Source organism: Lethenteron reissneri, chromosome 36, assembly GCF_015708825.2.
Source record: "Lethenteron reissneri isolate LAM-NWPU_2019-01 chromosome 36, ASM1570882v1, whole genome shotgun sequence".
NCBI classification, from domain to species: Eukaryota; Metazoa; Chordata; class Hyperoartia; order Petromyzontiformes; family Petromyzontidae; genus Lethenteron; species Lethenteron reissneri.
Window position 1 is genome coordinate 1048736 of NC_083814.1, and position 14089 is coordinate 1062824.

The 14089-nt window shown below is 49.8% G+C and overlaps 1 protein-coding gene across 7 annotated transcripts in view; it reads left to right on the forward strand.

Moving 5' to 3' along the window:
- The window catches only part of AXDND1 (axonemal dynein light chain domain containing 1), a 49380-nt gene that overhangs the window by 21726 nt on the left and 13565 nt on the right, over positions 1-14089 (forward strand). For all 7 annotated transcript variants that reach the window (XM_061566349.1, XM_061566350.1, XM_061566353.1 and 4 more), the window contains 5 exons: positions 4673-4754; positions 7547-7919; positions 8521-8719; positions 9820-9913; positions 11042-11223. In XM_061566349.1, the coding sequence (XP_061422333.1) occupies positions 4673-4754; positions 7547-7919; positions 8521-8719; positions 9820-9913; positions 11042-11223 (930 nt within the window). The remainder of the gene's footprint in view (positions 1-4672; positions 4755-7546; positions 7920-8520; positions 8720-9819; positions 9914-11041; positions 11224-14089) is intronic.

Here is a 14089-nt window from a genome sequence, read left to right on the forward strand (position 1 = left end):
CGGCCCAGACCATCGTAAAAGGGGACGGGGACCCTTTCATCGCGGTCCTCAATGTGGGGTCGCAGACAGTGGTAGTTCCTCAAGGGACCGTGCTTGCTCACGCAACGCCGGTGCCCTGTGAGGAACCCGTCGCGAATCATGTCGGCACTGTCCCTCTGCCGCATCCACATTCGGACACCGATGAAGGGTGGCTCGAGGCGCTTTGTGCGGGATCGACGGACCTGTCGGATTTAGAGCGTCAAAAACTTAAAACACTGCTGCGCGAATTTTCCGACGTTTTCAGTCAGAACAAATTCGATTTAGGCTGTACCCATCTGCTGCGTCACCATATTGATACGGGTGACAGCGCGCCAATACGCCAAAATCCCTTTCGGTTAAGTCCCGCCGAAAAGGACCATGTCAAATCGGCTGTTGATGACATGTTAGCCGCCGACATCATTTCTCCCTCTACCAGCCCGTGGGGAGCGCCGATCGTCCTGGTTAAGAAACAGGATGGCTCGTTGCGGTTTTGCGTCGATTTTCGCCGCCTCAACAAAATTTCCGTTGCCGACGCATACCCGCTCCCACGGATTGACGAATCGCTGGACGCCTTGGCGGGAGCGCGATTCTTCTCCACATTGGATTTGCTTTCGGGATTCTGGCAGCTTCCTCTGGACGATGATTCTAAGCCTAAAACTGCATTCCGTACACCGCACGGTCTCTTCCAATTTAACCGGTTGCCGATGGGACTCCACTCGGCGCCGGCGACTTTCCAGCGATTGATGGAATTGGTTTTGGCTGGATTGCAATGGCATTCGTGTTTAATTTATTTGGATGACGTTATCGTCTTTAGCAGAACATTTGACGAGCATCTCCAGAGGTTGCGGGCGGTTTTCCTCAAAATGCGGGCTGCTAATTTGAAATTTAAACCCCAAAAGTGTCATCTGTTACGCAAATCGGTGCGTTATTTGGGGCACATCGTCGGACGCTCAGGTATTGCTACCGATCCCGCCAAAGCGCAGTGCGTCAGCTCCTGGCCGACTCCCACCTCTGTGGGAGAGGTCAGGAGTTTCATTGGATTCGCGTCATATTACCGACGCTTTGTCGCAGATTTTGCCACAATTGCTAAGCCCCTACACGCTTTGACGTCAAAGGGGGTCCGCTTCCATTGGGGACAGGAGGAGGAGGTTGCTTTCAGCTCCCTTCGGGACGCTCTGGTTAAAGCCCCTCCCTTGGTTTACCCCGATTTTTCTAAACCCTTTGTGCTCGACACCGATGCGAGCAACACAGGTATTGGGGGCGTGCTTTCCCAGGTGGTTGATGGCGTGGAAAGGGTAGTCGCGTATGGCAGTCGGGTGTTGTCTCCAGCGGAGCAACGATATTGTGTCACCCGTCGGGAACTGTTGGCAATTGTCTATTTCATCCAACAGTACCGGCCATATCTGTACGGTCAGCGTTTCACCGTCCGTACAGATCATGCGGCACTACAGTACGCCCTGCGAGTTCAACAACCATCGGGACAATTGTCTCGATGGTTGGAGGTTCTCCAGGACTTTGATTTTGAAACCACGTACCGTAAGGGCGTTCGCCACACCAATGCGGACGCTCTGTCGCGCATGCCAACCACCCCCGAATGCGCATGCCTCCTGGGGTCGGGTCGTTGCAGGCATCCGGCTGAAATATCTGTTCCGGTCTTGGCGGCCGCAGATGACGCAGCGTCGATGACGAATTCGATCGCACAACAGGGATCAGATTCCCTGTTGGGGTTGCCTGTCACTGAATGGGGGCGCTTGCAGATGGAGGATACCTCCCTCCTCGCGTTGCGTCGTCGCGTCGGGGAGGCTGGACGGGGGAGGGGTGATGCCGACGCATGGGAAATGCTCACGGGTCTGCTGATGCATTGGGACGGGAAATCCCAGCGACACCGGCTGGTGGTCCCTTCGGGGTTACGGGGTAAGGTGGTGTGGGCCGCTCATGAGCGCCTCCTCCACCTGGGGACCCATAAGACCCTCGCCTTGCTCCAGCTTGATTTTTTTTGGCCGGGCATGACGAGGGACGTCGCAGATCTGTTGGGGTCATGCCCTCAGTGTGCGCAGCGAAAACCACCAGCACGGGAGTCAAACCCGCCTTTGCAGTCTATCAGAGTCTCCAGAGTGAACGAACTTGTCGCGCTGGATATTCTGGGCCCATTCCCCGCCATCCCCAGGGGAAATAGATATTTGTTGACCGGGGTGGAGTACTTCACGCGCTGGCCTATGGCCTGGCCCCTGGCCAACCAGTCGGCAGCAGCCATCGTGGAGGCCTTTGTCCAGGGATACGTCCTGGACAAAGGTGCTCCGGAGCGGCTGCTGACCGACCAGGGCAAAAAAAATTCCGGCAAACTGCTCCAACAGGTCTGTGAGCTCCTGGGCACGAAAAAAATTCGTACCTCTCCCTATCACCGGCAAACTGACGGGATGGTCAAGCGTCTGCACCGAACCATCACGTCTATGTTGTCACAGCAGGTTTCGGACTCACAGACCGATTGGGATTCAAGGGGTCCTCGCAGCATACAGATTGGCCCCCCATGCTGCGACGGGATTTTCCCCCTTCTTCCTCATGTATGGCCGCGAACCTGACCCACCTGTTCGGGCCCAGCTGCAGATCCCCGCGCCGCAGGGAAAAACTAAATTGGCCGACCATGTTAAATTTAACCTTGCGAAATTGACAGAGGCGCGGGATGCGGCCATGCAAAATTCCGACATGCGTCAGAAAGCTAATGAGCGGCTCAGACTGGGTCGCGCGCACGTGCTACAGTGAAAGCCGGGAGACAGGGCATGGCTGCACTGTCCCCAGGTACCACTCGCGACCTCCTCAAAACTGGTGCGGCTGTGGCGGGGCCCCGTCGAGGTGGTTGAGGTTGTGCGCCCTCAGTGCGTGCGCATCAAATGAGGGAAGCGCCGGTGGTTTGTACACCCCTCCAGACTGAAACCCTTCGTTGCGGCGCGAGGTCCCACTCCACACACGCGTGGCCAAACATGTGGGGGGTCGACCGACTCAAAGGGTCCGTCTCCGCTGCTCTCGCCTGACGTGTTACCGGCTGTCCCGCCCCCAGGTGCACCAGGAATGACGGGCTCACGCCCGACAACCCCGACGGGGGATGCCGAGGGTCTCGCGACATCAAGAACAGACCCACTCGGAAATGGACAGTTGCCACCCGACAGGCCGCCATCCGGGGTTGCCCCGTGTGACGGGCCAGCGGCAAGGACGCGCGCAAGAATGCGCAGACTCTTGTGATGAAATTTTTTTTTTTTCCATGTCATGTTCACTGTGTGCTGCGTCGGTGGCGTGTTCCTGGCACATTGGATCGTACGTATGTTGTGTTCCTGGTGTGTTGTGTGTGTGCTGGGGTTCCCTCTTGGCACATTGGATTGTACATATGTTGTGTTCCTGGTGTGTTGCGTGTGTGCTGGGGTTCCCTCCTGGCAGATTGGATTGTACATATGTTGTGTTCCTGGTGTGTTGTGTGTGTGTGCTGGGGTTCCCTGAAAATTGTATATACGTTGGTTTTACGGTATTCGTATTTTTTCGGGGGTGGGGTGCGTTGGGTTGTTTTCCCTTCTGGCTTTTCTGGTTCTTGTTGTTGTTCTCGTTGCGTTATGGTTCAATAATTGTGTGGCACACGCGGGGTCAAAGGGTAAATAAAACTTTTATTGTCGATTGATGCAGCCGGGACGGCTGCGGGCTATGTAGGGGGGGGTGATGTAGGGGTGTTACGGAGGGGCTGTATACATAGGATCACATGGGAAACAAACACAGTGGGCGGGGCTCCGTGAGCACACGGGGAGGTGCTCGCAACGACGTCCGCACCAGGCAGCCTGGGGGGCTGGCCCGGAGTGTGATCTCCCGGGGGGCCCCACCCCTCAGCGGAGGGTTGGGGTATAACAGGGGATGAGCCGGAGGGCTCGGGGCACAATGTTACAGCTAAAGGAGTGAAGACCCAAGATCATCTAGCTAGAGCCCTGGACTCCCCTGGAACGCCGCCCTTGTCAGGGCCGCGCAGGACCGAGCCAGCGGCGTGGTCCCGAGAACCAGAGTTAGTGCTCTGGGACTCCGGGTACCGTAGCCCGACTCACCAGTGTCGGGCCAGATAGCCTCCCCTAGCTCTTTAGCGGAGGACTAGGAGGTAGGTTAGAGATAGCTAGCAGTGTATTCCCAGCTAGCCGGGTGAGGGGGCCGATACCCCCTCTAGTATTGTATGCCCGCGGTTGTAACCACTGTGCGGAATAAATACGTGTGCCTCAACCCCGAGTGTCCAAGCGTCCTCAACGGTACTACACTTGTCCCATCCAGAGTGCAAATAGCCATCTCCACCCAAGTTAAGTATGGGAACGGTGGGTTACCACCCTATGTCGTTATCCCGTTAGCATTAAGAGTTTATGTGATGTTAGTTAATAAAACGTGTTGCCTCCAAGTGCTAGTGTGCACCTCGATTGAACCCATTACATTTATATTGGGCTCGTGTATCGCAAAACGAAACATCTCACGTTGCAGAGCCGCCTATCAGCAGTTGACCCCATGCGACACGTGGTGACTAAGTACCTGGCCTGGCGATGGGCATGAGTCTGAGAGTAGGGGTCATGATTGCTATGTGAGTAATTTGTGGGTAATCTTTATAGCACTTTGTCTTTGTACGCATGTGTGTCTTCTGCAGACAAGATGGAGAAAATGGATTTGGTTTCCCAGAGATGAATTTGATGGAAGAGCTTCAGGTTGACTTACAACGCTGGGCTGAGGTGAGCACGCTGTGTCAACTACGCCTGCATATGTGTAATAAGACTCTTTGAGACGACTTCTGGAATCCGTCTTTTATTCACTTATGGTTACATCTACTTCACGCTGCTGATAGACAACGTGAAGGGACAGATAGATCGAGAGAGACGCACTGCCACGTGGCAACTCGGAGCCCCGCTCTCGCATGGCTCCTTCCTCCGTTGGTTCCCGTTCTAACCACGTCGTTCCTCTCTACCCCTATTTAATCCCCGGGTCACGTGGTACGCTTCAGCCAATCCTCGTTAGCCTGCATCGAATCTTCCAGGCTCCCTCGTCAGCTCCCGGGACCACGCCCCTGACTCATCTCCCCATTGGCTGAGGCCAAAGCCAGCAGAACCAATCTCCATAGCTGTCACCCTTCCATCACGTCAGGGCCATGCCCCCAGGCTTCCCCCCATTGGCTGTAAACCAGGACCGGCAGAGCCAATCACCATGACAAGGTGTGATACGTCAGTGAGCCGGATATATTCTAATATTACATATGTATACAAGTACAAAGACACAAATCCCCCGTATAGCCTTAACAAACTGCTGGGCCAAGTGCTGTTAGTGAGCTCTTATGGAGGCTGGCACAGTACACGAGGGGGTGGGTGGCCAGCACCATTCCCGACTGCCTTTGTCTCTCCAGTGGTGATGTTTACACACCGCACCAGGTACTCATTTGATTCTGAGTCGACCTAGGGGAGGAGGTCCTGGACCGGTTGTGATAACTGTCACTGACGTTGTTTGCTGGGTTTGTAGTGTAGCGCGGTAACCACTACACTATCGCTCCTCTATACCAATACCAATACCCGTCATTCACCACTAAGCGATGGTGACGTCATCACGGCACCTGTGCCAGGCCAGGTGCACTTTGAGGCCACGTGAAGTGTCGAAGGCTCTCTGACAAGAGGTCATGGGACAGACCCAGGTGCCATGGGTTGGCTGACTGAGATGACTGGTAGATGCACCAGCTGTACCCCCCAATTTGCTGTAATTTAGTTGCTCGGCACTCCGATCGTTGTTGTGTCGCCCCTCTGCCCTCAGTTGTTGTTGGAGGGCGACTGCCTCCAAACACTCAGTAGCGTATTTCACGAGCCTCCTCCATCGAGGCCAATCTAAGATACCACTGGTATCCGGTCTTTGGCAAGTCCACTCAGCTCCACATCCTCCCGTACTGCATCAGTCCATCTCTTCTCCAAACCCATGTCGTGCCCGTTTAGCCCCCTCTATACGGCCAAACAGAAGCTGCTTGGGCATGCTTTGGCTGGGCATGCGGGGCTATATGACCCAGCCACACACAGAAATACACACAATAGGGATGGGACAAATTCAAATCCACATTCAGATTCTTCCCATTCCCACTATGAGTTATATGCACATATCTCGATGTTTCATGAAGTTGCTAACCCTTCTCTTCCCCCTCCTTTTACATTTGTATTACAAACAAATAACCGATAGTTACATTATTTGCTTTAGCTCCTTCCATAAACATTTGATGAGGTGATGCAGCGGTAGATCAAGTGGCTCACAATTAGAAGGCTGCCACTTCAACTATCAGAATCAGAATCTTTATTTAGACTCCAGGAGGAATTCGATGAGCAATGAAGCTCTGTTTCACAGATATCCAGTTGGGGCGGATCAGAAAGTTAACAACAACACAAAATACAAAAATCAAAGTAGTGCAAATTGTAGGAAAGATAAGCCACTCACTAAAATTAAATCAAGGAAAATAAATAAAGTACATGAGTACAGTTTAAAACGTATGCTTTCGTGACAAATATCATTCATATGTAATAAAGCTCGTTGAGGCGACTTCTGGAATCCTTCTTTTATTCAACTTGTATTACAGCTTTCCTTCACGCTGCTGACAGGCAGCGTAAGAGGGACCGATAGAGAGAGAGACACACTGCCACGTGGCAACCCGGAGCCCCACTCCCGCGTGGCCCCCTTCCTCTGTTCATTCCCGTTCTGACCACGTGTCGTTCGTCTCCACCCCTATTTAATACCCGGGTTACGTGGTACGTTTCCACCAATCCTGGTTAGCCTCCATGGAATATTCCAGGCCCCCTCGTAAGCTGCCGGGACCACGCCCCTGACTCATCTCCCCATTGGCTGTGGCCAAAGCCAGCAGAACCAATCCCCTACTTACAGCTGTCACCTTTCCATTACGTCAGGGCCACGCCCCTAGGCTTCCCCCCATTGGCTATAAACCAGGACCGGCAGAGCCAATCATCATGACGAGTTGTGATACGTCATTGAGCCGGATATATCCTCACATTACACATATACAGTACAGAGGTTTTGAGCTAACGAATTGGCATGTTGTGTTTACGTGACAACCCTCACTAATTATGGGATCTAACCCTAAAAAACCTGTATCATAGATACACGAGTACAAATTTGAAAGGACATCGATTTCTGCCGATTTTTCAACACTAAGTGCAAGCTTGGGTAAGGCAGCAAAACAACAACAAAACCAGTACCAGACCTCACTAAAACAACAAAAAGTAGCTCAATAAGATTGCACATTAAACTTGAACTATTGATACACAGGTAAAGATCAAAGTTATGGTACTCATCTTCTGCTTCAGGATATTTTGTGAAGGAAACAAGGTGGTTCCAACACGTTACTACTGCAATGGCAAAGGCTATCATTTGAGCAAGGGACTCACTTTGACTCCTTTCATAATAGAAGAGTTTATATTTTGAAATGTTTACTGTACAAAGTGAAGTTGCTCAGCCCCCATCACTGCCCTCTGGCGTGTGTGGACAGAGCCTGGCGGAAGATCTGGAGCGCTTTGGTGGAGTTGAAATGCTGGAGCTCACGAAGGAGCTCGCCTCTCTGGGGTCCATGTCAGCTCGGCTCACAGCGCTCTCTCAAACTCTCCATCACGAGCATTGCCATGGCCATGTTACTGCTCTTCAAATTGATTACAAGGGGGAAGAGCATCAGGCTGCAAACGAGGATCTGCAGAAAAGAGAAGTGAGCGATTTTAACGGTTGTCAGTGCCACACTGATGAGGAACAAAGCATTTGTGATGGCGATGGCAGTGTAGTAGCGGAGGCTGGAGAGGGGTGGGAGCGTGTGGCTGGGAGGTTGGAGCGAAGCATGCAGTTCTTGCATGCCAGGGTGACCGGCGATAATGGTATGTGTCACTGTGAGTGTTTGGTATGTATCATACACATTCACGTGCTCCCTTCATCATCCAACGCCAGCCCATTGATTCTTACATCCATGTTGAGGACTTGGTCTACTATTCCGACTTGATTCATCTCATCCATACTTTGTTCAATTTCAACTCCCATACTGCCGGTTAAAACAACACACTCGACCACTCTTTCACTCACCCTGTTCTCCACCAACTCAGCCATCCGTTCACCCACCCACTCACCCACTGCTCCTTCACTCACATTGCCCCCACTTTGAAACTCCCTGCCATTTTATTCTCCAAGCTTTTACAAATAACCTCGCTAAATTCAAGACGCGTGTTAACTTATCCATTTCAACTGAGATAGTGCTGTTTGTTGCTGTCCCCTTGATATTTTGGACCTTTGGGCCTGTTGTCAACAACTATGTAAAAAAAGAAATCTGATTGTGTTGTATGTAAATATGTATGCAATGACAATGACAACAATCCCCCGTATAGCACCCCAACACACACATTTGATGCCAACACCCACAAACACAAGTGTGTTGATTCTCTTTGCACTTTTGTCTCACTAGAGTGTGTGTGTGTGTGTTACTAGGACTGGCAGACGCACTTAAGGATCTGTGCCGAGCATTTGAAACCTGGTCTGAAAAGCTGGTCCTGACCTCCTCGTATGCACACGCCATGCCAGCTTCTGATTGGTTGCAGCTCGTTAAGTCCCTCTCAGATTGGTCAGTTGTTGTGATCAAGGCCCTGGTGTTGGTTGAGAACGTACCGTCTGAAGAAAAGAGCGAGAGGTGAATAGTGTTTTCAATACTCGGGTGCACATCTCCTGTTTACAGCCCTAGGCCAGTGGTGGAAATTCCACCTTTTTATGGCAGGGGCGAGTCTTCCCATAAGACAACCACGATTGACTTCCCAACATTTATCAGCCCCAGAGAGATGGTGGGTAGCATTAACCTCAACCAGGATTTCTAACTCACAACATTCCGATTGCGAGCTGCTCACTACCACCGAGTCATCTTGCCAGTGTCTGCAATATTGGCAGTAATATTTAGTGGTTTTGAGCTACGGTTACGTGACCAGAGATTGGCACATATGATAGTCATAGTCAGGCCTGCCCAGAGGTGGGGGGCAGAAAGGACAATTTTCCCCAGACCTCACATAAAAGAGGGCTCCACGGCGAGCCTGCGGATTGTGGGATAAGGGGACCCCACGTAGCATTCTGCCCTGGGACCTCCGGAACCTCCGAGTGGCCCCAACCATAATCTTTGTGTGCAAGTGCCGGGCGGTGGTGGTGATGCACATGGCCTGTAATCCAGCACTGTGCAGGCAGCTAGGGTTGGTGGATCGCACACAAACGTTGTGAAACTCCCTTCCAGTGGGCATTCGAGGAGTTGCCATACCTTGGCTCGCCAGGCAAAGGTAGTACAGCAAGTGGACTAATCTCCATCTGTTTCCATTTCTACAGGGATATAGTGTTCTAATTATTCAAATATGCTTTTTACCATCGTTACTGCGAAGTCTGTCCAGATAAATAACTATGTTTGCCTTTCGATTGGCACAAGTGTATGTGTGTGAACATGCAGTATGAGAAGTGGAAGTGTAGCAGTTAGCAGCTGCACTGCGAACCTGCCGAACGAGTTTAAATCTCGCTTGCGACCAACAGTGACAATTATCTGAACCGACCCTGGGCCTCCCCTAGATCCACTCAGCCTCAAATTAGTACCCAGTGGGGTCTATAAACTTGGCCACTGGGGAGACAAAGGTGGCCGTCGTGGTGATGGCCACCCCCCTTGTGTGCCGTGCCGGCCTTAATAGGTGCTTGCTAACAGCACTTGCCCTAACAGTCTGTTAAGGCTACATGGGGGATCTTTGTGTTTTTTTATATTTATAGTGGAGCGATGGATGCCGTGGTGGGTGCACTACAGGGCTGGGCGGGGCGTTTGTCGATGGCAGTGGATCGAGAAGCGTCCAGGCTGGCAGAGCAGGCAAGTGGCGTGCCCGTGTTAAACTCCACACATACCGGTCACACGCTATTGTGACGAACGACATCGGCGTGCCATCATGGCCAAAGTTGTTGACGCCACCTCACGTTTCTACCCTCCGCCAGGTCCCGCAGCTACTGCACAGTAGACACACAGCGACCTCCATCTGGCCCTAGGTTTCTCCCTTAGTCGCCTCGGTGGCATGCTGCGGTGGCGAGGTGTTAACTACCTCGCCTAGTATAGAGGTGGTCATGGGTTCGATCCCGACCCTGACGCCTTTATATTTGGAGTTTACATGTCTCTCTCACCATGGTCACGTGGATTCTTCCCTGGGTCCTCTGGTTTTTCCCTCCACATTTAGAAACATGTGTTCAGAGTATTTGGTCATCTATAAAGGTCGATAAAATAAGCCACTTCGTTGCACTATAATTTGTGGCCAGGTCACTACTGAAAAAGAGCTACATAGCTCAGTGGGTCTTACCTGGTAAAAAATTGAATAGTTTCATAATTTAGCTGAGACCATTCAAATGTTGTCTCAGCAATCGACCCTCCCCCATCCCGCACACATTCCACCCAGCATGGATAATGTTGCTGAATCGCATCTACAAACCTCACCTGTGGTGTTCTCCTGTGGACTTATCCTGTCTTGCCTCGAAATCCCTAGCATCCGTCTCTGACTCCTGTGTTCAAATGGCAACAAACCTCTTTTCGAGCTGCTTAGCATCCAGCTCTCTGGTCCAGACAGTAATACTGATAGCGCAGGCATCACTCCGTGGAACGCGGCCAGAGAATTCTACATATGTACGAGGAAGCCAAATTGCTTTTAACACATAGAGATTAAACGTTTAATCGCATCGTGTTTTACATATTGTATTTGTACATGCACAACCCCTTTTGCGATCTACTGATCGATGTACAGTACTTATATGCTCCATGCCTACGCTTCCCAACTTTGCCAGCCCACACTGACCACCATGGTGAAGTACCGTCAAATAACCCCCATGACCCTCGCGGCGTGGGGAGGTCCTCATCCAGCAGTGGATTGACAGGGCTGTGCACACAAATAATGATGACAGCAGTGACAATGATCCGAGCGACACTCGCAACGATGATTGACGCTTTGTGCCGCAGTTGGGTATGGTGCGGGAGGACATTTCGTCGTGGCTGGTGAGGGCTGTGCTCCACCTCGCCTCCCCATCATCACCATCACAACGAGGGGAAGGGGACGGCGAGGGTGAACGTGGCAAGGCCATGCTGAAGAAGGCGTCGTCTCTCGGCGGAACGATGTCGCACATCACTCGACACATTGCCAGGTGAGAGCGCACAGTCACTGCCTTTCACTCTCTTCATCATCATCATCACTTGTTCACCTTCATCATCGTTATCATCATCTTTACCTCGATGGAAATGATTGGAACTTCGAACTGTTGCAATTATCTCCCGCACCTCCGATTAGTATGGTTGGCTACGTACGGTGCGAAAGAAGTTAAACATACATATATTATGATCACCGGTGTAAACTTACGATGCTATTCAGAATTACCACAACATTCAATCTGGTTATGCTGTAGTAGAACACATTTTTTATCGTGTTGTTCGGTGGAGTCTTGGGCATGTGGCTGTATGTCCTTTCTATGTCCATCACACCGTGGTGTAGTGATGACCACATTTCATCCCCTGCCTTTATTCACAGAGCCTTGGAGAAATTAATGTTAACGTGATCGCCGCTTCCTTTTTCACATTGAAGTTTTAATCTTCGAGTAGCCTAAACTGCTTGCTGTTGGTGTCATTTTCCACTCCAGGTTGTTTTGTCAATTCGTGCCATCACAGCAAATGCTTAACAAAGGTGTCAACTGCAACACACGCTGGCACCCGTGATGTTGCACGCTCAGTATCGTACGCAGCGTGGGTGCACGCATTGGAACTAATTGTGGCTTCAGCAGGCAGCTGATTTTATGCTTTTAGAGTATTTGGCAGCTGCTATAAATTTCCACATGAAAAGCCACTTCTTCTTGTTTCTTTCGGTAAAGTCACGTAGAAGGGAAGTAATAAAATAATAAAAATAAAACATAATAAAACAATTCTCACGACGTTTCGGCTACAACGCAAGCAGCCGTCTTCAGGTGAAGAATGAGACACTACCAAACTAGGAGCTTATATATAAGCTGCATTGGGGGTTGAAGAGCGCCTTAACAAAAAGAATGTGCATGTGAAGAGGAATTTAGCATATTCATGGAAAATGCGTAGGCGTTGGGCGGGGGGGTGTCAAAGTCATATTATGCCCATGCATTATGCAGGATCAGCAGCAACCAAGGGGGGTGCAGGGATTAGCAGTAACACAGGAAAGGAATGTTAATGATATGTAGCTGCAGTTACTCAACAACCACGTAGAAAACTAAAGTATAAACTACATAAAAAACTAAAGTATAAACTGCATCGCACCATCAGTATACTTACTATACTCTATAATAAGCTGAGTTACTAACAGCAAGTAATACATTACAATTCTACCTCGTAAAAATTCTATAATATGCTTCCATCTAAACCTTATTCTCTTATATCACACGAGCATATACCGTACTATATACTGCCATAGATAAACCCAACATTAAATTATATACTGTATTGCTGTAAACCAACCTATATCTTATACATTTAATATAACACTATGTATTATTCTACACACCCTAATGTGTATCGAAATGGTTTATTACGTCCTTCCAATGATTGCTGAGCCAGAATCCATCTTCTCGGTTAAAATTGTCTCTGTGTTTGTATATGTGGATCGCCTCATGAACGAATCTCTCATGATAGCCAGATGGCTTGCAGAGAACCTCTGTCTTGGAGAAGTCGATATCATGTGAGCCCACTGAGTTGTAACAGTGATCTGCCACGGCTGAGGTGTTTGTCCTACCGTGTTTCAGGTCAGCTTTATGTTCACGGATGCGGTCCGAGACATGTCGTTTGGTTTCCCCAATGTAACTGCTACCACAGAGGAAACTTAGTTTGTAGACGCCAGGGTACTGTATGTCTGGAACCACATCTTTTACAGACGGTACCAGATCACGGATTTTATGTACTGTGTTGAATCGGACCTGGATCTTGTGTTTAATCAGGATTTTGGAGATCTTTTTTGTGACCCCAGCAATGTAGGGTAAGGTGATGGTCTTGAAAGGCTCCTCAACAGGATCCTTCTTGATGGTTGGAGTGATGGCTTTGCGGATTGTATAGTCGGAGTAACCATTTGCCTTAAGAGCTTGGCGTACGTGTTTGAGTTCACTGGAAATGTGTTCATGGTCGGAGATGCATTGGGCTCTATGATATAGAGTCTTGATGAGGGAATTCTTCTGGGATGGATATCATAGAGCCCAATGCATCTCCGACCATGAACACATTTCCAGTGAACTCAAACACGTACGCCAAGCTCTTAAGGCAAATGGTTACTCCGACTATACAATCCGCAAAGCCATCACTCCAACCATCAAGAAGGATCCTGTTGAGGAGCCTTTCAAGACCATCACCTTACCCTACATTGCTGGGGTCACAAAAAAGATCTCCAAAATCCTGATTAAACACAAGATCCAGGTCCGATTCAACACAGTACATAAAATCCGTGATCTGGTACCGTCTGTAAAAGATGTGGTTCCAGACATACAGTACCCTGGCGTCTACAAACTAAGTTTCCTCTGTGGTAGCAGTTACATTGGGGAAACCAAACGACATGTCTCGGACCGCATCCGTGAACATAAAGCTGACCTGAAACACGGTAGGACAAACACCTCAGCCGTGGCAGATCACTGTTACAACTCAGTGGGCTCACATGATATCGACTTCTCCAAGACAGAGGTTCTCTGCAAGCCATCTGGCTATCATGAGAGATTCGTTCATGAGGCGATCCACATATACAAACACAGAGACAATTTTAACCGAGAAGATGGATTCTGGCTCAGCAATCATTGGAAGGACGTAATAAACCATTTCGATACACATTAGGGTGTGTAGAATAATACATAGTGTTATATTAAATGTATAAGATATAGGTTGGTTTACAGCAATACAGTATATAATTTAATGTTGGGTTTATCTATGGCAGTATATAGTACGGTATATGCTCGTGTGATATAAGAGAATAAGGTTTAGATGGAAGCATATTATAGAATTTTTACGAGGTAGAATTGT